The sequence below is a fragment of the Daktulosphaira vitifoliae genome, unplaced genomic scaffold (genome assembly GCF_025091365.1).
Source record: "Daktulosphaira vitifoliae isolate Bord-2020 unplaced genomic scaffold, ASM2509136v1 Scaffold_1, whole genome shotgun sequence".
Taxonomy (NCBI): domain Eukaryota; kingdom Metazoa; phylum Arthropoda; class Insecta; order Hemiptera; family Phylloxeridae; genus Daktulosphaira; species Daktulosphaira vitifoliae.
Genome location: NW_026099572.1, coordinates 31,793,935 through 31,815,234, shown reverse-complemented (window position 1 = coordinate 31,815,234; position 21,300 = coordinate 31,793,935). Strand labels below are relative to the sequence as shown.

At 25.5% G+C, this 21,300-nt stretch overlaps 2 protein-coding genes and 1 long non-coding RNA gene across 3 annotated transcripts; 2 read left to right on the top strand and 1 right to left on the bottom strand.

The window, feature by feature from the left end:
• Positions 1–5,999: 5,999 nt before the first annotated feature.
• LOC126894097 (uncharacterized) lies at positions 6,000–6,446 on the bottom strand. The gene is made up of 2 exons (XR_007701312.1): positions 6,328–6,446; positions 6,000–6,263 (listed from the first exon to the last, which is right to left on the bottom strand). It is a non-coding gene; the product is annotated as an uncharacterized LOC126894097 (long non-coding RNA).
• On the top strand, positions 6,062–6,603 carry LOC126894092 (uncharacterized). Its single transcript, XM_050664785.1, has 2 exons — positions 6,062–6,265; positions 6,346–6,603. Exons 1-2 carry the CDS (start codon positions 6,062–6,064, stop codon positions 6,601–6,603), a joined length of 462 nt encoding a protein of 153 aa, XP_050520742.1.
• Positions 6,604–10,267: 3,664 nt separating this feature from the next.
• LOC126894091 (uncharacterized) lies at positions 10,268–20,355 on the top strand. The gene is made up of 4 exons (XM_050664784.1): positions 10,268–10,563; positions 11,628–11,824; positions 18,836–19,144; positions 20,333–20,355. The coding sequence occupies exons 2-4, from the start codon at positions 11,671–11,673 to the stop codon at positions 20,338–20,340; spliced, it is 471 nt and encodes a 156-aa protein (XP_050520741.1). The 5' UTR covers positions 10,268–10,563; positions 11,628–11,670; the 3' UTR covers positions 20,341–20,355.
• Positions 20,356–21,300: the final 945 nt, after the last annotated feature.

Here is a 21,300-nt window from a genome sequence, read left to right as displayed (position 1 = left end):
TTTCTATCTAATAGAGGGTCCAATAAATCACTGTATGTGTAAGCAAGTTGTTAAAAATTGACGTAATAATGGGTTAAGCTTTCTTGCAAGTTTATAAGTTTGCTCTACAGTGAAAAAGAACTACATTTATTGATGTATATCCTGTAACCTTGAAAATTATTAAAACATTAAAAGGCTCCCCTACAAATTTGCTTTAAATACAGGTTGACTATCAAATATTATGTGGAAAAACTAGTAGATGAACTAATGTTTGAACGGTTTGTGTGTTTGTTTTCCGTTTGATGTAGCAGACCACACGGCGCCTTAAATATGAATTGGTTATCCGAAAATAAAATATTTATCGTGTCTCAGTGAGCAAATTATACGCTGTGCCTCTCGGATAATGTCCAAATATATTATTTAATGCCTTATTTAATTAATGTTAATCATGGAAACGGTTTTATATTACTAATATGTACGTAAATTATGTTTCTGACCATTATTTATGTTCTTTGGAACAAACAACTGTATCCATTAGTCTTTATAATAAATACAACTTGAAGTAATCTTTTAATAAACTTTTAAGAACTTTCTTTAAATGTTAAAAAAGAAATTAGTTATGTTGTTTCTTAATAATTCGTAAGAACGAATGTGTATATGCGTGTATGTCTGTACACGCAAAAGAAGATCGGGTTTTGGTCGAAGGTTCAGTGCCAAATGTTATATTTAAATTGATGTCTACGTCGGCAATAGCTCTATGCGTAAAATCTTTTTCAGTTCCCTCGTGGTTTTCAGGATAACTCCCTGTCCTTTTATCGATCAATTTCTTAGCGTTCACATAAATCATTGTTGTATGTGTGGTTCTTATTGTTATAATTGCGTGGTTTTAAAACAATTATTATAGACAATTGGATACATATTTCTGTTTACAACGTAAGTCTCAACAAATTATCCTCAGTGTATTGTATTGTTTTTCGATAAAACTATAATAACGTGAACTAAATCATTATTTCAAATGTAGTATTTAATTAAAATCAGCTATAGTTACGTTTATTACAATTATTTAGTTAAATATAAATGAATTGCTAGAAATAAGTAAAATTTGTAATATTTACGCCATGAATTTACAAATAGAAATTATTTAAAATACTTGGTTAATTTTAGTAATTTTATTTTTTATATATTGCATAATGTTTTGTTGCGGCAAAGCCGGCATAAAAAGATGACCATGTTCTCCCTAGTCCTCTGTCGAGTTTTTTGTTATTCTAATTTAAATTATTAGTTACCTGATTGATAACTATACTTTAATAAAATTTTACCTATTGAATCTAGAGTAGTTTACAAAACAATATAAAAATACTCCACTAACTGTAGTTAGTTATAATTACTACATTTACTAGAAATATTATTTCGTCATAGGTAAATACTCAATTAATAAAATATTATTTTATTCGGGTTTTTTTCAAATACATTTTTTTAATATTAAAAAAAAATCTTGAGTAATAAAATTATTTACCTTTGACATACTTTAAAATCAACTAATAAAAATTTAAACTATTTATATTTTTTGAGTAATTTTTCAATCAGTACCAGTATATTAGTTAAAAATTTTTCTATACTAGTTTTTACTAACTTTTTATGAGTATTTTTATATGTAGATAATTTTAATGTTACATTGTTTATTACAAAAGTTATTAACACAGACTTATTTAAAAATAATAAAAATGGGAAAGTTAATAGTTAAATATTTACAAAAATATTACTATTAATTTGTTTTAAAAATATTTTAAATATTTTTAATACTTTAAAAGAGCTTAAAAATAATTTTTTTATTTCAATTAATATGAAGTATATGAAGTACGTACTTTCTGATTCCAATTTAGAAAAAAAATCCAAAACAAATAAAACCAGACTTAAGAAAAAAAGTTACTATTTAAACTTATAAAAATATGTCTTAACTTTTTTTTTTAACGGATAATATATATTTAATTTTGAAGAATTTAAAAACAATAGGTTTTTAAATTATAATAAAACCATATCTCTCCCGATAAATTGATATATTAAAAATCAAGAGCATTCTGTTAGATTATGTTATGAAAATCATAACAAATGTTTTCGGACAGAGAGCATTTTCTATTCTAAAAATAATTTTTGTTTTTAACTTCGATGCAAAGCTGAAAAGTTATTAATTAAATTATATGTTATTTTATTTTTTATGTCTGTTATTACTAGTTTTCAGTTACAACAGAATCAATATTATACAACGGTATTTAGTTGAAGAAATTACACTCAAATATTGAAAATATTTTTCTCATTTTTTTAAATGGGGTAAATACCCAAAAAATTACGATTTTTAAATTAAAATTAAAAATTTTTTTTTTCTTAAACCTGTCATAATTTTTGAAAAAATTGATGAATATAAACAAAATATTTTTCATAAATACTATACGTGTCTCTCTTTTATGGAGTAATTTTTTTGAAAATTTGACTATCTATCTGCTAAAGGGAGGGAATAAAAATAGTTAATTTTGGATAAAAATGAACTTTTTCAACATAAGTTTTAAATAATAAAAATGATTATTTGTGATTACTTATTTAAAATTAAAATTATATTATGAATATTTAACTCAAAAAGTTTCTAAAATATTGCGGATAAGTATTTCAGGGACAATGTTACCATTATCAAAACTTTTAGAGTGTTTACTTTATTTTTTTAATTGATTATATACAAATCTATATAAAAATGATCTAATTAAGAAAACTTTTGACCTCTCAATTCTGAAATTATAATTTATATATAGAGTGGGGTGAAATGTGGGTTTTGTTATTTTTGTTGTTATGCATTACTTTTTCTACCACGATTTTATATTTAAAAATGTTAATAACTTCTGAAATACTAGTTCAAAAGTTGTTATCAACCGATCATTTTCTAAATTAGATAATTTTTTATTTTATAATCTTTCAGAATATGTATGTTGCTATAAAAACATAAATTTGGCATTCTTATAAGTATATGAGATGAATTAAAAAAAATTAATAATTGATAAATCGAGAAATATATGAAACTCAAAAATACTAAAAAGTATTTCTTCATATTGTTACTATTTCAAGAGAAATCGAGTGCCTAATTTAAAGAAAATCACACTGTAATTACGTGTGTTTTTTGGTGTTGCTTTTAAAATAAACCAAAATTCGTTTGATTTTCAAGATTTACCGATCCATTTACATTTGTTTTTGTTGTTGATCATTAAATAAGTTGAAGGTGAAGTCTATCTTTCCAATCAATTCCTTTTTTTCTTAATATCTTGAATAAGATTCTCCAATTCACTTTATCGAAAACCTTCTCTAGATCTATGAATGTCGCTATAATATTTCTATTCAGTGTAATTATTCTCTCAGGGATCTATCTCATTGCTAAAATCGCTTCTTCGCCCTTTCCTAAATTCAAACTGATTTTTCTATGTATTTTGTTTTCTCTCAATGTGTTCTTGATAATGTTTAGAAGTGTTTTAAAAGCGTGAGAAAGGAGCGCTATAGTTCTACAGTTTCCACATTTCGTAACATTGTTTTTCGTCGGAACTGTTATAGTTCTACTCTTGACAAAACCCATTGGTAGACTTCTTTTATTGTAACTATATTTAATAATTTTAAACAATTGATATATTATCTTTTCCCTTATATTTTTTAGTAATTCAGCCGGGATATCGTCAATCCCTGTTGCTTTTTTGTCATTCAGTTCTCCTAGAGATTTTTCAAATTCACTCATCAGTACTTCGGGTCATTTTCTATATATTCCTCTTCATTTGCGATTTCCTCTTTTCCGTCATACAATCCTCCATATACATTTTCCAACTCTCTACTACCTTTGAATTTTCAAACAGATTTTTGCCATATATGTTGTGTTTGGTTGGGTTTTTTTTATCAAGAATAATAATTAATATATTAATTAAGAACAATAATTATTATTTTTATTAGAATTTAAATTACACATGTATGTGTATTTTACTGACAACATACTTATATGTTACACACATTATTTTAAATCAAATTTGAAATATTATTAAATATAAAAATATGTAGATTATTTATAAATTAAAGTAATTTTTTTTAATAGTTCATTAGTATATATCTAATTTATTTATACTATTTATATTAAAATATAAAAATTAAAAATATATCTAAAATTAATATTTACTGAGATTTGAGTAATTCAAACTATCGTAGGTTTTGGTAAAAACATTTTATCATTGATTAGTTTTTATATATTCTTCCGTGTATATGTATGTTAGTATTCATAATGTATGAACATTTTTGTTTTTACAATATATATATATATTAAATATAACGAAATAAATAATAAAATGTAAATTGAAAGTGTTAAGTCTGTAATTTTATATACATTTTCAGCTTCAATTGATATTTTTATAGCTCTATTATTCAACTTTTTAACATTTTTAAATTTTTTTATCAACTTTTTTCGTGGTTCTCTATTAAGTAATTTGTGTTATTTAATTTAATAGAATTTTAAATATTCTTTTTATTTATTATTCTCATTTATGCTCATATAGTAACTCATTTAGAAATTTTATTTGAGATATTACCAGAATCTAGATTTACTACCAGGTAGGATAAAGCTGGAAATACCTAGAATTTTTTATAGCTCTCCTGGCAATTTCAGGGTAACAATGATGATATTAATTTTGCAAAATTTGTCGCCGTGCTTAATATGGAGTTAAACATATTTCTTTTTTTATGCTCTTTATCTTTTTTTTAGTAATTTTATAAAATATGACATAACATATTTTATGGTTGACTCAATGCTTAGAGCCCCTCCTAGAAAATATATTTGAATTTAAAACTGTGTTTTATTTAAACTCACAATTACATTGACAATCGATGTATCAAAATAATACGTTTAATTAGCCTCAAATAATTAATAAATAAATATATCATTGTACGTAGGAAAATTTTGTAAAAATAAAATGTATGTAATTCTAAATGGACACGTTTTATATAAGACATTAATTGTTTTACTCATTTTTAAAGACATATTATTGTCACTCTATTTATATGTTCATTACTAACGCTTCATACCGAGGTCATAAGAGATGCCATCAGTACTGTATTTTAAGCATTTTCCTCAGTTTGGCACCAAACATACATTAATCGTTATTTTTATTATAATTAATTGACCCAATTTTAATATTCTTTATGTGTATACTTGATCATTCTAAAAGAAAGACTTACAAATTAAATAAAAATATATTTGATGTTTAATTATTTTTTGATTACTTATTCTATCTATATAAAACAAATCTGAATAAATTATCCACGAGTTACATTATTTGATGATAATACTTTTATATAATTACAAATAAAATCACCAAAATATCTACATTGTTACTTTCATTTAATTTGATTTTTCCTTTATAACCTTGAACTTAAAAGTAAAGATGAAAATCTTCGTGGGTTATAAATAGACTACTGCAATTTAGCTATCACTCGTTAACTTTTTAAAAATAAAGTTTGTTTTATATTTTTAACAGAAATTATGACATTATTTCTTATTAAAAAAAAAATAATGGTGATTGAACAAAAAAGTATACACATCTGCCTATGTAATATACAGAGAATATTAATTAAAATGTTTAAAAGACGATGAAAACTTTATTACACTAAAATATTAGTGATACTCTCCTGTTTCACAATCATGTTAAAACATTATTAGTGAAAATATAATGAAGTTTATTTTGTAGTAAAAATTTATTTTATTTATGTAAAAGTTATTTGTTTGGAATGATAATTGAATATTTTACGTTCAGTTGGTAAAATTAGTATATTACTCAAATTTTATAATTAAAATATAGTTGAATACTTTAATTAAAACTCAATATCATATTTTAGGCATCTTATAAAAATTCAATATGCATATTAGAGTCAATATTTATCCTTTTTATGTATTCAAATTGTGTTATGTAAATAAAAATAGACAGCTTCTAATAAAATTAAAAAACAAAAAATAATAAATTTCGTTTTGTATTTTTTTTTTAAATAACTTTTAGACTGAAATTGTAACTAAAAAATGTCAAGACCACCAGCTCATCCAAAAGGTTGGGCTCCAGTGCCTTCTGTTACTTCACCTCCTGTGTCTTTTAGACCAGCAACTCCTACTCGCCAATCACCAGTACACCGATTACCACCACCATACATTCCGTGTCCAAAACCTATGAGACCGACTTCATCACCTTTACCTTCTGGACCGCAGCCTTACAGATATCCATCACCTGTAATTAAAATATATATATATATAATTTAATGGTTATCAAAAATATACAATTAATAATATACAAATTATGTTGTTATTAGTGTCCTTCCCCTCAAATCTATGACCAATCTGGATCATTACCACCCTTGTATAGACCTCGAGAGTTCGTGGTGCTTGAAGCTCCTTCGCCTCAACAATGGCTGGACGAAGAAGACAATGTACCCGATGGTCGGTCAACAGCTGAAATCATCGCTTCACAATCTCAAGACTATGTCGACGAGAAATTGGCAGAGTATCAAGCTACGATTTATATGCTACAAGGTAATTATTATGTATTTTATATCTATACATACAGATAACTACAAACGTCGCGTAGTATGGTTCATTTAACACTTTACAATCGAAAAATACAAATTAAAAATACTTTTTAAAGTATACAAGTAAGAAAATGACTATTCATCTATTGTATTGTTGAAGTTTTATAATTTTTTTTTGAAAAAAATAAATTAGTATCCAATTATGAGTTGACAATTACAAAAAAATTAAGTAAATTGTACAATTTTACCATATAAATAAATGTTCTAAAATTTTGTCGAACATCTCTAGTATACTCGATTTCGACTGTATTTCATGAAAAAAAATACATAAAACTGTATAATTTTCATCCTAAAAGAAAGAAAGGAAGAATNGAAAAAAAATACATAAAACTGTATAATTTTCTTTTATTCTAAAAGAAGTTAATCTACTGTTTACCGTAACAATACAAGTTGATGTATTTTAATACATCATTGGATTTTGAATTAAATGAATATGAACAGTGTCTTACTAAGAAATTTGTAATAGGATCTTACAGAGGAAGATAATTTCTGAAACTCAAAATGGTGAATTTTTCTGTCTATGTATCCAATTTCAAGTTGATGTATACCAATTGACTAAAGCAATAATTATAATCGTTTATGAATTTGGTTTTAATAGCTTTAAAACATTTAGTAGTTGGTTTACATAGTAAAATATTTAAATCGATATTTTTTAGTTAGTTTAATTTTAGTGAAAATTTTCGTATAAAGAGCTGCAGTGTTTAATGAAAAGTAATTAAAATGATAATTTTGAGTTTAAACCAAACTCCTACACAAAAATACATTATATCCGGAATGCAAATGCAGGCCAAAATCTCTTGCCAGTAAATAGTTTGCTAACTAATTTAGTTGCAGTTAATACAATATGACGGAATCAAAATAAATTACCAACAGTTTTGTAAACTTGATTATTTGGACACATTTAGTCATAAGTTACTAAGTAAACGAAGAAAAATTACTTGATGACGACTTGTGTGTTTCTTACATTTTACATCTAAAAATCTCCAGTAAAATGTTTGAAATAAAACGAAAGCTACAAAAGATGTTGGTCAGAAACAACAGACGAGTGTTTGAAAGATATTTAACATTTACTGGGACCGACAATAAAATTAGTAGGTTGAGTTCATGCTGTCGGTTAAATAACACATACCAAAATGAACACTTTCCAGTAAATATGAACATAGATTTAATGTATGTTGGTGAAAAATGTTTCTAAGAAAAATAAATTAAGTACTTTTTAATAAAAATATCCGAAGAAAATGTAAGTAATCTATTACAAATAATAATAACAAACCATTTTAACTATAATTTTTTATGTTAAAATCTTCTTTAATGCTTTTATAACATTTATACTACTTTAATACACTTTATAATCAAAAACAATACTATATTAAATTTGAAATTTGAAACTGAATGCAGTTAACGGAAAAAGAAAGAACGCCTAGATTTTTAATTTTTTAATAATATAGTATTTTGGATTGATAAAATAAAAAAACAACAATATAGAAACATTTTATAGGTATAAAAGCGCTAACCTTGGATTGCCCTACCCAAAAATATCGCAACCGTTTTACTATACGATATCGGCACAAGGTTATTTCCAAAATAATGCCACAAACCATCAACATAAAAACGTTCATCTAACTTCATCAAACAGGTGTCTGCTAACGTTGTTTACTAAACGAAGTGTGGGAATATTTCTCATTAATTATGAAGAGCGAGAAAGGTGTAAGACTTTTGCTGTTCCAATTTTTAGATTACAATGTTTATGTAATACAAATCGAACGAATAACATTTTTAGGATTTGGATACGACCAACTAAATTTAAGACAATACGAGATATTTGAAATTAATAATAGTTTATGTACAATTATTACTTGATTAATTACTTAACTACAATAATTTACAAGTGGTTAATTTTTTGAATAGTATAAGAAAAATGTTATGAATTCTATTACAACAAAATATTATTCATTACAAACATTAATGTTTGTACATTTGTTCGATGTTGGCAAAAATAACATAGATTTAAATAAAACCCAGGATTAAATGTTTTATGAGAACGCTTAATAAGTGATGCAATAAACATTTTAAATACTTCAATGATATGCGTTTGCAAAATTAAAATTAGAATATTTTTTTATGACTATAGTTTATTTAAATAAGTTATGTTGAGTTCTCGACTTTAGATAAAGGGTATTTCAAATTTTATTACTTCTCGTACAGTATGATTTTTGTAGAGTTCAATAAATCTTTAAACTTTGTTAAATGACGATATACATAAAATATTTAAATTATTTCTTTTCAAATAAAAAAATTATTTTAACTTGGCCGCATAATCTGACATTTGATTTATTAATGAGAAATATATATTTCATAACAAAGTGACCAAAATTCAAATTGTTTTTTTTTATTAGAAATTATTTTTTCAATTATTCCGATTTTTCAAAAATAATTGATATCATGGGAAAATGAAAAAAGTCATCGATATCGTTGACGAACCCTATTATTTAATATTTACTAATATTATAGTTGAATTTTTAACGTCAATATTTTCTAGGAACTTACAATTATTGTACACATTACCTTTGTTTAGACGCAATAACCGTAAAACCATACAAGTATTTCTCAATTATACATATTCATAAAATAAACATTAATAGAATAATCCTATTAAGTACAATTATTCAAAAATAATTTTTTAGTTAGCTAGTCATTTATAGATATCCAAATTTTATTTAACAGCATTTAGTTCATTAACACAAATAGAGGGACTTCATAGTTAGAGATTAATTATTCAATTGTAATGAAATAAATAATCTCCAAATTGTCAGAAAAATTATATTTATATTAGTATAAAATATATTTTAATTCGGGTAAACTGAAAATGGCGTTCTCGAACATTTTTACTTAATTTGTCCCTATTCTTTAGTTGACCAATAAAAAATATTTCATAGTATAAAACATGTATACTATTGCAAGATAATTAATTTTAAATTGCTCAGTCGTTCGGTGTTCGACACCAAATTATTGTTATCCCAGTCAAATAGTATAATAAATTTTATAAAAAATAAATTAAATTAAGTATAATAATATATTGATATTATGTTTCTCTAAAAATGTCTACTACATTTTATTAAGATTAGTTTTTTTCATAATTTTATCGTGGCATAGAAATAACTAAATCATTAATTAACTTTAAGAAAATTATATTTTCAATATTAATTCTGAATAAACTATAATGTGAATATACATTTGTATATTATCCTAGATAATACTTACTATACAAAATTGTTAGTTTGAATTCTTTAAAAAACGAATCAAGTAAAATATTTAATCGTAATTTTTTGGTCAAACAAGTCATTTAAAATACTAATAAAAAGTACGGTTGTCATTTTCATTGCTAGTAATTACCATTATAGTTAATATTTTATACAATAAATAAGAACCGAGAATATATTGTTCCAGTATCGAGACAATTATTCTAGTAAATTTAATCAGAACCAGATCAACGACGTAAAAAAATGTTGCCTACTACAGCGCGATTTTGTTAACGGCGTATGGCAATTATGTGTTTTGAGGTCATTTGTACGCCAAGAGCACATGGTTCCCTTCCCGTCCTCCCTACGAACACACAACGTCCTGACCCATTGTCCTGCGCGCCACCACAGTGAAAGTGAAACTTTATCGACGTTATGCTCGCTTATTTCACAGCGCACAGTGCCTGCACTACAAACAATAAAATAATATTCATGCGAAACCTACGATATACTATGCAACCGTCAGAGAACACGTTGATTGAGCTTAGTGTTGGTCGTCTAGCCTAGAACGTGAACGTATCGCTCAGTTATAGAATTTTGTGATAAACAATACCCGTGCCGATTAATTGCAAAATGACGTTGGGAAGTGCGTACAGTAATAAGTTTTTGTCGGACGAGAAAATATTTCAGCAAAGCACACCATGTGAGTACAGCAGCTTCGTCGAATTGATAACAGATCATACGGTGCTCCGTATCACTGGGACCACGACGTCATTGACAGACGTGAAATATAAATATTGTTATCTCATCATCAATGTTTTGGTGTCNGAAATATAAATATTGTTATCTCATCATTAATGTTTTGGTGTCTCTGTCAAACGTACATCTAATCCTTTAAATTTCATTCGCGTTTTACCGGTGTAGTCCTTGGGGGTAATCAGCAATTTTATTCACTGTGTACTTTATTCTAGACGCATACTCGTGCATTGTCCATATCTTAATCAACGGAGAAATTAGAGTTTATTTCTATAGTAACATCAATCTCGTCATGTGTAAACTAATCGGAATGACAGTCGCGGTCTAATAATTATCGTTCTGTTCAGGGTCTTCGTTTATTGCGTCATCAGCACTACCTAACTTTTTAATTGTAATAGCCCATTGATATTTGATTCTTAAATTCATAGGCTCAATTTCAACAAAACTTTTGGAGGGACTTATTGTATCTAACTTTCCCTCTCTAAAATTTCTTTTTATAAATTTGTATATGTAGTTTTTTAAAATGTGGGAGAGACCTATTTTGCATCTGTGCTCAAATTAAAAAAAATATTTAACTTTAATTAATTTGGTGAATCTTCAACTTCAAGATCTTTTTAAAATCCGATCGCTTTATTGCATAAAAATAATTTACGGTACTTGAACAAAGTATCAAATAAATATATTAAAAATAATTTTTAATATAATATAAAATATATAAAATTCCAACCATATTTTTATTTGATTAAGTAATTTCAAACTAAACGATTCTCTGCTGTGAAATGTTCATAGTAATAATGATTAACGATTCCATGAAGTATTGTCCGACCCATGCGATATATGTTAATCTTTACAATACACCGGCATTGTAATTTTAACAACCGGTTAAACATCAAAATAAATATATTCTTTAGTCAGTTGATAGACAGTTGTGGTTCGTGGTTCATGTGTTCGGACATCGATTTGCATGTTTTAAAAAGTTTTATTGGTTTAATACTACTTTTGTTTTAACAGTCCATAGAAATATTTCGAGATTGTAGGACTTAAGTTGATTAGTATGGAAAGACCTAATAGATCCCTGGCATTTCAAGAATTGTCTAAGGGTGATAAACCACCTGACGTCGATGAAATTCCAAATAAAAAAACACTTAATAAGAATGAGGATAACATTCATAAACCATCAGGATCTAATAATTATCAAGAAACAACTGGTAAAATTATTATTAACATTAAATTCTATACTTTAAATGACTATGATCAATTTTATTTTTGTCAAAACTGTTACTTATCCATTAAAACACATTCAGAAATTTTACACTATAAAGAAAAAACTTATTATTTAACTCCTCTTACTCAAATTTTTATAATTTAATAAAATTCATAAATTTTTTTAGCTTCGTTGCGAAGCTGAGAANTATAAAGAAAAAACTTATTATTTAACTCCTCTTACTCAAATTTTTATAATTTAATAAAATTCATAAATTTTTTTAGCTTCGATGCGAAGCTGAGAAGGTATTAATTTTACTATGATGTGATTAATATGATTTTTTTTTTTGTGTCACCACTTTTTCTCAGCTCTCACCGAACCGATTTCTTAAAACGATACGTCAAAAGATCACAAATCGTATCTAATAAAAAATTATTGGTGATAAAAACATATAATTGCTGATTTGAAATTAGAATGAAAAATTGAATAATAAAAATATATTTTTTACTTCGATGAAAATTGTTTGCAGACCATTTATTCACAATTAACAACAATTTATTATCTAAAAAGTTTTGTGCCAGGCCCTTCAATTTTTATATACATTTACCATGAAAGTTATAAATACTTTAAAATTTTTTATAAAATCTTTGAAAAAATTACAATACATAATTATTAAATATCAATTTCGTACTACGTTAAATTGCTTTTATAGATACTTATTCATAGATTATATTTATAAATCAACTAATAATTAAGAATAATGATAGAAATAGGAGTTAATTTTGCTTTTAGAATAATCAACCAATTTCTTAAAATTAAACATTAACTACAAATTTGCATCGAAGCATTTTTTATGATGGTGATTTTAATGGCTGTCAGATATCATCTATACTGTACTATACCACGTCCCCACTGTGCCGCGGCCCCACTGTGTTCAGTATTTTTTAAAAAAATTTTTTCGCTTTTTTTAATTATATATATTTTTTAATATATTAATTATTAAGTACTTTATTAGTTCATCCCTCATAACTTATAAGGGTATCAACTTAAAAATAAAAACATAGTTAACTTGTTTATAAAATAGAATCTTATTTAATTAAGGAAATAACAAAATTTAGACCATATATTTCATATTTGTCGGCAACTATGAATACATATTAAAGATGAGGCGTGCGTATGATAAATCTTGTAGTTTTTTGTACATTTTTCAGCAACACTACTCTTGCTCTTATATAAAAAAAAAAAATCTGAAGTACTGGTCCAAATGTTATTATCGACCAATCATTTTGTAAACTAATTAAATATGTATATTGTCATTAAAAAAACTAAGTTGACATCTTTATAAGTTATAAGCAGATGTGAATTTTCAAAATTTTGAAGGGGGGTCCTATAAATTAAAAATTACTTGAAACACGTAATAAGTCTCATCCTATATATTAAATAATGTAAAAATATTGGTATTTAGGGAGGTTTAGACTCTCCGGATCAGCCATTTAGTATAAGGGATAAAACTGAAAAAATAATCTGGAATTATTTATATTTTTAAGTAATTGATGTGTTATAATAAACAGATTACTGTTAATAGTAATGAATACTGTAATATAATATAATAATTATATAATTAAACACAAACTATTATGAAATTACATAAATATTATCATTATATATTTATAATAATCATTTTTTTATTATTTTATTTTAATTTGCTTAATACTAGATTATTAGAATTACTAGAATACTAGATAATTTGCTTAACACCTATAAAATTTCAACAACTGATCTTCATACAAATACATTTTTTTCTAAAATAAATTTTTATTTGTAAGCTCAATATAATTATTTGTAAAGAACGTGTAAATTATTATTATTAAAGATGTATTTGGGTTTGTTAATTTAGCTTTGCTATTCCTTTGTTTTAATTCATTATTTAAATTAATAAATCCCTCGTATAATTTTAAAAACAAATAATATGTAAAAATTTACAGTATATTTAGTTTAATCCAATTGTAGAATCTAATAAAAAAAAAAGAAAAAAATTAACACAAATATTAACTTAACATTTATTCATTTTATGTATTGAACTTTTTCAAATTCTCTTTATTCTAAAAGCTGACAACGCAAAAATGTTTAAATTAATGGTTTAATATATCTATACTTTTTAATTATAAACATTATCTCTGGCAGAATGTAATTATTAGTCTCACTTAACAAACCGGTCGCTAGCTTATGGCTATAAATAATGAATTTAAAGCATATCAATAATTTAAACCAATTGATGAATTGCGTTAAAATAACTAATTAACTTCTTACGTCTATTCATATTATAATATAAATTTGACGTATAACATTTTATATGTATTAGTTAAGAAAAATAAAATATATTATGTAACCACTACCACAGATAGAAAACTCTTTTGAAATCTTGTAATTAACAAAATATCGATATCAGTTAAAACCATCGTTAACTCATAAAAACAATGATTTTAATTATTTTATCTCTTAAAAATTATATCTATTATTATTTTTAATTTATAAAGCAACAATTAAAAGATTCATTAACAATTCATCATTATTTCTTTCAAATAATTCAATATATATTTAGTACATTTATATATCTAAATGATAGCACTACATATATATGCCTCTTTATTAGAAACATCTTTATTGTTGTATAAATTCAATTTTATAATCTAAATGGTGAAATGAATTAATTTTAATAAAGTCATCCTGTATATATATATATATATATGGAATGTTCAGTAAGTAAGGAAACGGGTTTCTATTACTCTTATTGTTTGTATCAATTATACTGTTACCTTACTTTTGACCATCTTGTATATATGAGGTTTTCGTGTTATGTTCCCTCGTTGATTAAATTATTGCCAACTATCAACATAAGATATTTATATTGTCCATCCTTACATATCACAAATTTGATAAACCTTATACCTCTCATATGATTAATGGTTACTATTTCGTTTCCGGGCAGTTCTATTTGTTATTTCTATCATATTTATGAACCATTTAAATCAGCCACTAAAATTGAATTAATATATAAAAAGAGTAATTATCACACATTGACTCATATTATAATTAGTTTTCATGTAATCATTAAGTTTGATTTTGAAATATAAAATTATTGAATAACGCAATTTATACTTTTCAATATATAAATAAATTATTTATTAAAATAGTCTAGTGTTTAATTAAAAAACTTCATAAATATTATGGTTTTTACTAAAAAGTCATCATTAGGTTACTGAATAAATAAAAAAAAAATAAAAATATATTTGGTGTAGTAAAATTTTACATTTTAAATTTTTACAGTAACCTGATGTTGGGTCTTCACCGAAACTATAGTAGTTACATAGTTATTTTAATTATAATTGGGGCTCTGTTAAAAATTGTTACATATATTTTTTTTAAATAAATATGATAATATCATTATATAATATAATAATATAAATATAATTCTAATAAACAATCGAAAATTGTGTGAATGCAGTGGATCAATGAGTCACCGCCTTAGGGTTGATGTTTAGCTATGCTGTTTACTGTTGATTCCCAATTGGGGAACTTCAACAATGATACAAAATTTGCCTATAACTGGTTCCCTTAGCCTTAATGAGATTGCATCAAGTCGATAACTGTTGTAAAAATCCCCACAAAACATTGTAAAGTAGAGCCAAACCAATTATCTGGAATAGAGGCTTAAGCGATGATGATAAAATCAAAAATTTATTTGGTTTTAGGTTGCATAATCTATTATAGTACATTTTCTATCTGTTTAAAAACATTTAATCTTTTAATTTTTACTACTTTGATGCGTATACATAAAAAAAAAGCAAAGCGGGGTTGCAGCAAAGTTGAAACAAGTATATATAGATAATATTTGACAGTGATTAAAATCATTTCGATGAAAATATCTAGATATTGTTTCATTTTTAGCTACGATGCGAAGCTGAGAAGGTATTGGTTTTACTAAGATGTGTTTATTTTTAGTTATTTTTATTTTTTAGCTTCGATGCGAAGCTGAGAAGATATTGGTTTTACTATGATGTGTTTTTTTTTTTTGTGTCTGTTACCACTTTTTCTCAGCTCTCACCGAACGGATTTCTTTCAACGATACGTCAAAAGATCACAAATTGTATCTAGTCGAAGACATTACCCTTAAAAATTGAAAAAATTTCCCTCGTTCCCCGTAAATGGGAGAAACCTCCAAAAAAATTATAAATTTAAAAATCGCTAATTTTCGAAATTTCTTAAATTTTTTTTATTAAAAACTGTCGTAACTTTTTCAAAAATGAACATATCAATATAATTTTTTTTTATAGATGCTTGATGTCTTTACCTATCATTTGGTATATTTTTTTTGTAAATTTGACACTTAACCTGCCCACAGGGGGGTTTTAAAATGACAACTTTTTCACGAAAAATTAACTTTTTCAACATAACTTTTGAAAGTGTTCCGGAAGGTTTGATACTTTTATATATATCTTAAATTAAAGCTAATGTAATGTACTTTATTATGAAAAAAAAGAATTTGACCTCTGGACTTGTCTTCATGGTAAATACGGCTCTACCGAATGCTATTTTTGTGAGAAAATACTCAATTTTATACTTTACATTTTTAACTTTATAATGCTATAACTTATTCAAAAGTGTATGGACCAATACAATTTTTTTATGAGAAATAATATTTATATCCCTCTTTTATTCGACATAATTTATTTAAATCAGGATATAAATAAGAAAATAGTAGATCATGTAGCTTTTGGAATAACACACCAATTTTTTAAAATTAAACACTATCTAAAGATTTGCATCGAAGCGTTTATTTTTTATAGTGATTTTAATCATTGTCAGATATCATTATACTTGATCCAACTATGCCACGTCACCACTGTGCCGCGACCTCCCTGTGCTGTGTTTTTTAAAATCTATTGTTGAATTATTCAAAAAGTAACATAAAGTTCTGTTTACATAATTATACCTTGATTACAAGTTTTATGATGTATAAGTATAATATATCAATAGTTTATTATTTTAGTTATTAAATTAGTATGAAATTAATAATCGATAATTTAATAATGTAATTTTTACATAGATATAATAAAAATTAAAGTATTTTTTTAGTTCGTTACTTCTATAAAATAGAAATTTAACCTTTTTATTCCATTATTTTGACTTTTGTTAGTTGATTATTTAAACTTTGAAATTTATCATAAGTCATTAATACCTTAACATTTTTTTTTTTTTAATTAGTCTTTATCCTTTTGTACTTTTATACTTATATACTTCTTTGGATGGACATTATAATCTGCATAAATTTGCCTTGAAAAAATGTATAACTAGTACTTAAATCTTATTATTTTTTTTTGTACTTGGGAAAAGTTAAATGAAATAACATTTTTTGTTTAACTTACTGTATGTAACAATAACTTTAATTTAAAATATGTGTAAAACTTGTAGTATTTTTGTAACATTTTCTAAAGTTAAGAAGGATAAGTTTTCAAACAAAAATCGTTATTTCTTATTTTTTAACTCCCCCCTGTGGGCAGTTAAAGGGTCAAATCTTCATAAAATATGAAAGTGAGATACCAAGGTCTTTATAAAAAAAATTTCGTTTGAAGTCATTCAAACAGTTTCCAAAACATATGGCAGAGTTAAGTAAAAATAGTCTAAAAATGTTAAAAGTAACTGAATTAAAAAATCGTATTTTTTTCACTTTTTGAGGGTTATATTTTCAATTAGATACAATTTGTGGCACTTCGACGTATCGTTGATAAAAATCGATCTAATGATTCTTGATAAAACCTAGTGACAGACACAAAAAGTATTTAAATAAATAAATAAATAAATAATCATTGTAAAATTAATACCATCTCAGGTTTGCATCGAAACTAAAGAATTAACATATCTACCAAAAATTACATAATTTACGACTTGAAAAGCTTATTATTCATAGAAGACAAATCGTCGAAAAGTCTTTATTTATAACCGTATGGCACATTAAAAATTGAAAAGATAAAAATCGTGATATGATTTTTAAGTTCTCGCAGAACTTTGATTAATGGTTGAATCTTCAAAAGAGCTTATTGTCAAAAAGGCAAATTGAAATTTTATCAATAAAAAATTTGCAATATTCCGTCAAGTTATCAAAAAGTTATTTCAATATAAAGTGAAAAATATAATTGAAGAGTGAATGTGTCAAACGTTCTATGTGCCAAAAAAGTGAAAAATTGTTTTATTTCTGATTTATGTTCTATGTGCCAAAGGCCACAATCTTGTATGTGTTTCAAATGTTAATTAAATTTTTTACTTGTACAAAATTGCATTCATAGATGGTGTTCGATACGTGAGACATGCCCATGTTACCATTGTTTTTTGTGTTTTCTGAACAAATATGTTTTTGGCACATAGAACGTTTGACACATTCACTCTTCAAATATAAAAAATGTTTAAAATTATAGTTATAGGAAGAGGGATAAAAGCACTAATTATCCCTAAAAATTTTGAAAATTATATGTATTGTTATATAAAAATACTTTTAAGTTAAAGCAAAAATTAATTTACACATCCGCAAAAGTTTCATTGCAGCCGTGATTAAGATGTGGGTGTTTCCATTTTTTTAAGAATATCAATTAAATTGGAAATGCTCCTAATTGAAAGGTAAAATACTTTCTAGTAAGATACACAATTTTGAGAGACAGATATCTTTGTTGGGTATCAAAATAACTGATTATTGATTAATATACTAGCAGAAATATAAAACTTGAGGGACTTGGACCTCTTAATATTTCTCTAGAACCCCAAAAGTTAAAAAAAATTGTACGTATTGTTTTATAAAAACATATTATATTATAATATAATATTAGCCCCTTACCAAAAAAAATCTTTATTTTATATCCAAATATTGAGTATAATATTATCTCACTGGACATAGTCATTTATTGTAATTTATGATAATTTGTATTATTTTTACTGTCAAACCTATTCTTTTAAAAAACAAAAGTTCATAACGATTGGCGAGAGGGTTCTAGTGAGGAGACTTTTGAACGAGTTATCGAAGAACGCGATGTTTATTCGAAAGAAGGCATTTTAAAAGCAAAAATAGTCGTGGTAGAAAAAAAAACTGTGCATAAAAGCATTAAAGTAATTGAGGGCCCCGAACATAATAAAGTGACTAAACCTGCACTACATGAATTGGAAAGTTCAAGAAGCCGGTCTTCATCTTATGATAGTTTGTCATCTCCAACAATTCGAAGAAAAGTGTTTACGGGCACCAAATTACAATTTGATAATCATATTGAAGAAATCAAAAGTAAGCAATATTTTTTAAATAATTAGATTTTGATTAAAAATATCACCTGTTTAAACATAAATAAAACTCATGATTGGAGTACGGTATTATATACACTTTAAATATGTTGTAAATATATACAAAAAACTGTAAATCATGCTCTTTAAAATTTGTTCTTTATACATATATATATTATACTATAAATTGTTTAAAAATCGTAAGTATCTCATAAAATATAGTCTATAATACAGACGTGGCGTCCTGTATAGTTCGATTCCGTGGGGGGGAGTTTTTCCGTCCTCTCTCAAAGAATAATTAAGTTTCGTAGTTGAAAGGACGTTAAATAAAATTTAAAGAAAAATTTTGTTATAATCTATACTAAAGGCTTTTTAAGATTTTTTTCAAATATCAATAAAAAAAATTTTTAATATTTTAAGATACCAATTTCGTTAAATTTTTAGGCAAACTCTAAAATGCTTATTGGTTCCACTTATAAATTAAACAAAGTTTTTAAAAGTAATTCAAAATTTTGCTTAAAATGATCTCTGAAACATATAATTTAAGTAAAACTCAAATAGGTACCCCTCAATCACTTAAACTTGCGATCTGTTGGAATTTGCCCTAAAGAGGGTTCTTCGTATCTGCATTTCAGGATTCTTGTTGAACCGATTGGAGGCCCTAGTTGTTCTACAAGTTTTAGGGTTCTCGTAACTCTTCGCTTGATACACCCAAAGAAAAACCTCGATCAATTTTGATAGAGAAATTTTATCAAGGGTTTATGATAATGTTTTATTAATACGAACAAAATAATTATTCTTATAAATAATTATTGTTCAAGACAAGAAAAAAAATTATCATATTGATAAATATATCATAGATTCAATAGTAATGATATATTTATCAAATTGAACGATGAATTTATTATATAGATCGAGGTTTTTCTCTGGGTGTAGGCATCATCAGATAGGTGTTTTCGTCGACCGTGACCAGTCCAAGGTTATTTTATTAATACTGGTAAACCGGGGAATCTGGGAGCCCATTCTGTTTGGCCACATTGAGCGCAGTGGTCCTCGTAGTAGGAAACCCACCAGTAGTGATGGGTTTCTGCGATTCTCTTTAGAAAAGGCCTCCGCTATTCTGAGTAAGAAAGAACTACGGCGTCACTTGGTTTATAACCTTGTCGTGTGACCTTATTTCTTATTGTGATAGGTAAATAGCAGTAAAGTTTCCAGATATAAATTGGTAGACCCAAGACTCTCCGCATCGTCCTCTCCGGCTGCCGGGAGGCCAATTCGGACCGCCGGATCTTCCAGATGACGAGGAGTAACTATGACTCTTTTAAAGTACTACTTGAAAATTTAAAGTTGATAATTGAGTTTAAATTTTAAACTCAAATAGATACATTTCAATCTCCTAAAAATTAAAAAAATAATAGTAATAGTGTAAAATTGGATTTAGAGTCATCAAAAACACAACATTTATTGTTTTGAACATAATTTTATGTTAAAATTTAGCCTTTACAAATATTTTCACGTTTTATTAAAATTAGTGTATCGAGAGGATGACGAATGAAAGGAACATAAAAAGAAAATGAAAATACGGTTGTTGAAAAATTAAAACTATTCAGTCAAAAGAAGTAAAATGATAGACTCAAATTAAGACATAACTTTTTGATAAACAAAGTAAAAGAAGGAGATCCGGTAAAATACATTAGAAGACGACCAAATACAGACCTTGTGAACTAACTCATATGAAAAGAATAATAGAAAACAATTTTACAAAACATCAGGCGATTTATTGAGGATTAAACAATCATTTGCTATGGAAACTATTAAAAATTTTTAATTTTTATAAAGGAAAATATTATTTGACTCCAAAAACTCTACAATAATATATAGTTAAATAGTTTTTTTTATCCCTTCAAAATTAAAAAACTTCAACATTATTTTCTATATTAATGTTCCTTAACAATCAACCTGACGGTTGATTGTTAAACTAAACTAATCTTTAGTGAAGAATTACTAGTTGGGTATAGTTTAATGTTTTTATTTATAGTAGCTACTACCAAATAAAATAAATTAAATTAAGGCAGAAATTCTAAAATTTTTTTATTCTAAATGAAAATTATATATATTTATAACGTATTCATTGAAATACATTTATTATTATTATTATTA

Coding starts and splice junctions, on each gene's coding strand:
- LOC126894092 (XM_050664785.1), top strand. CDS start 6,062: ATGTCAAGACCACCAGCTCATCCAAAAGGTTGGGCTCCAGTGCCTTCT. Junction 6,266..6,345: donor CTTACAGATATCCATCACCT/GTAATTAAAATA, acceptor TGTTGTTATTAG/TGTCCTTCCCCTCAAATCTA.
- LOC126894091 (XM_050664784.1), top strand. CDS start 11,671: ATGGAAAGACCTAATAGATCCCTGGCATTTCAAGAATTGTCTAAGGGT. Junction 11,825..18,835: donor TAATTATCAAGAAACAACTG/GTAAAATTATTA, acceptor AAAAAACAAAAG/TTCATAACGATTGGCGAGAG.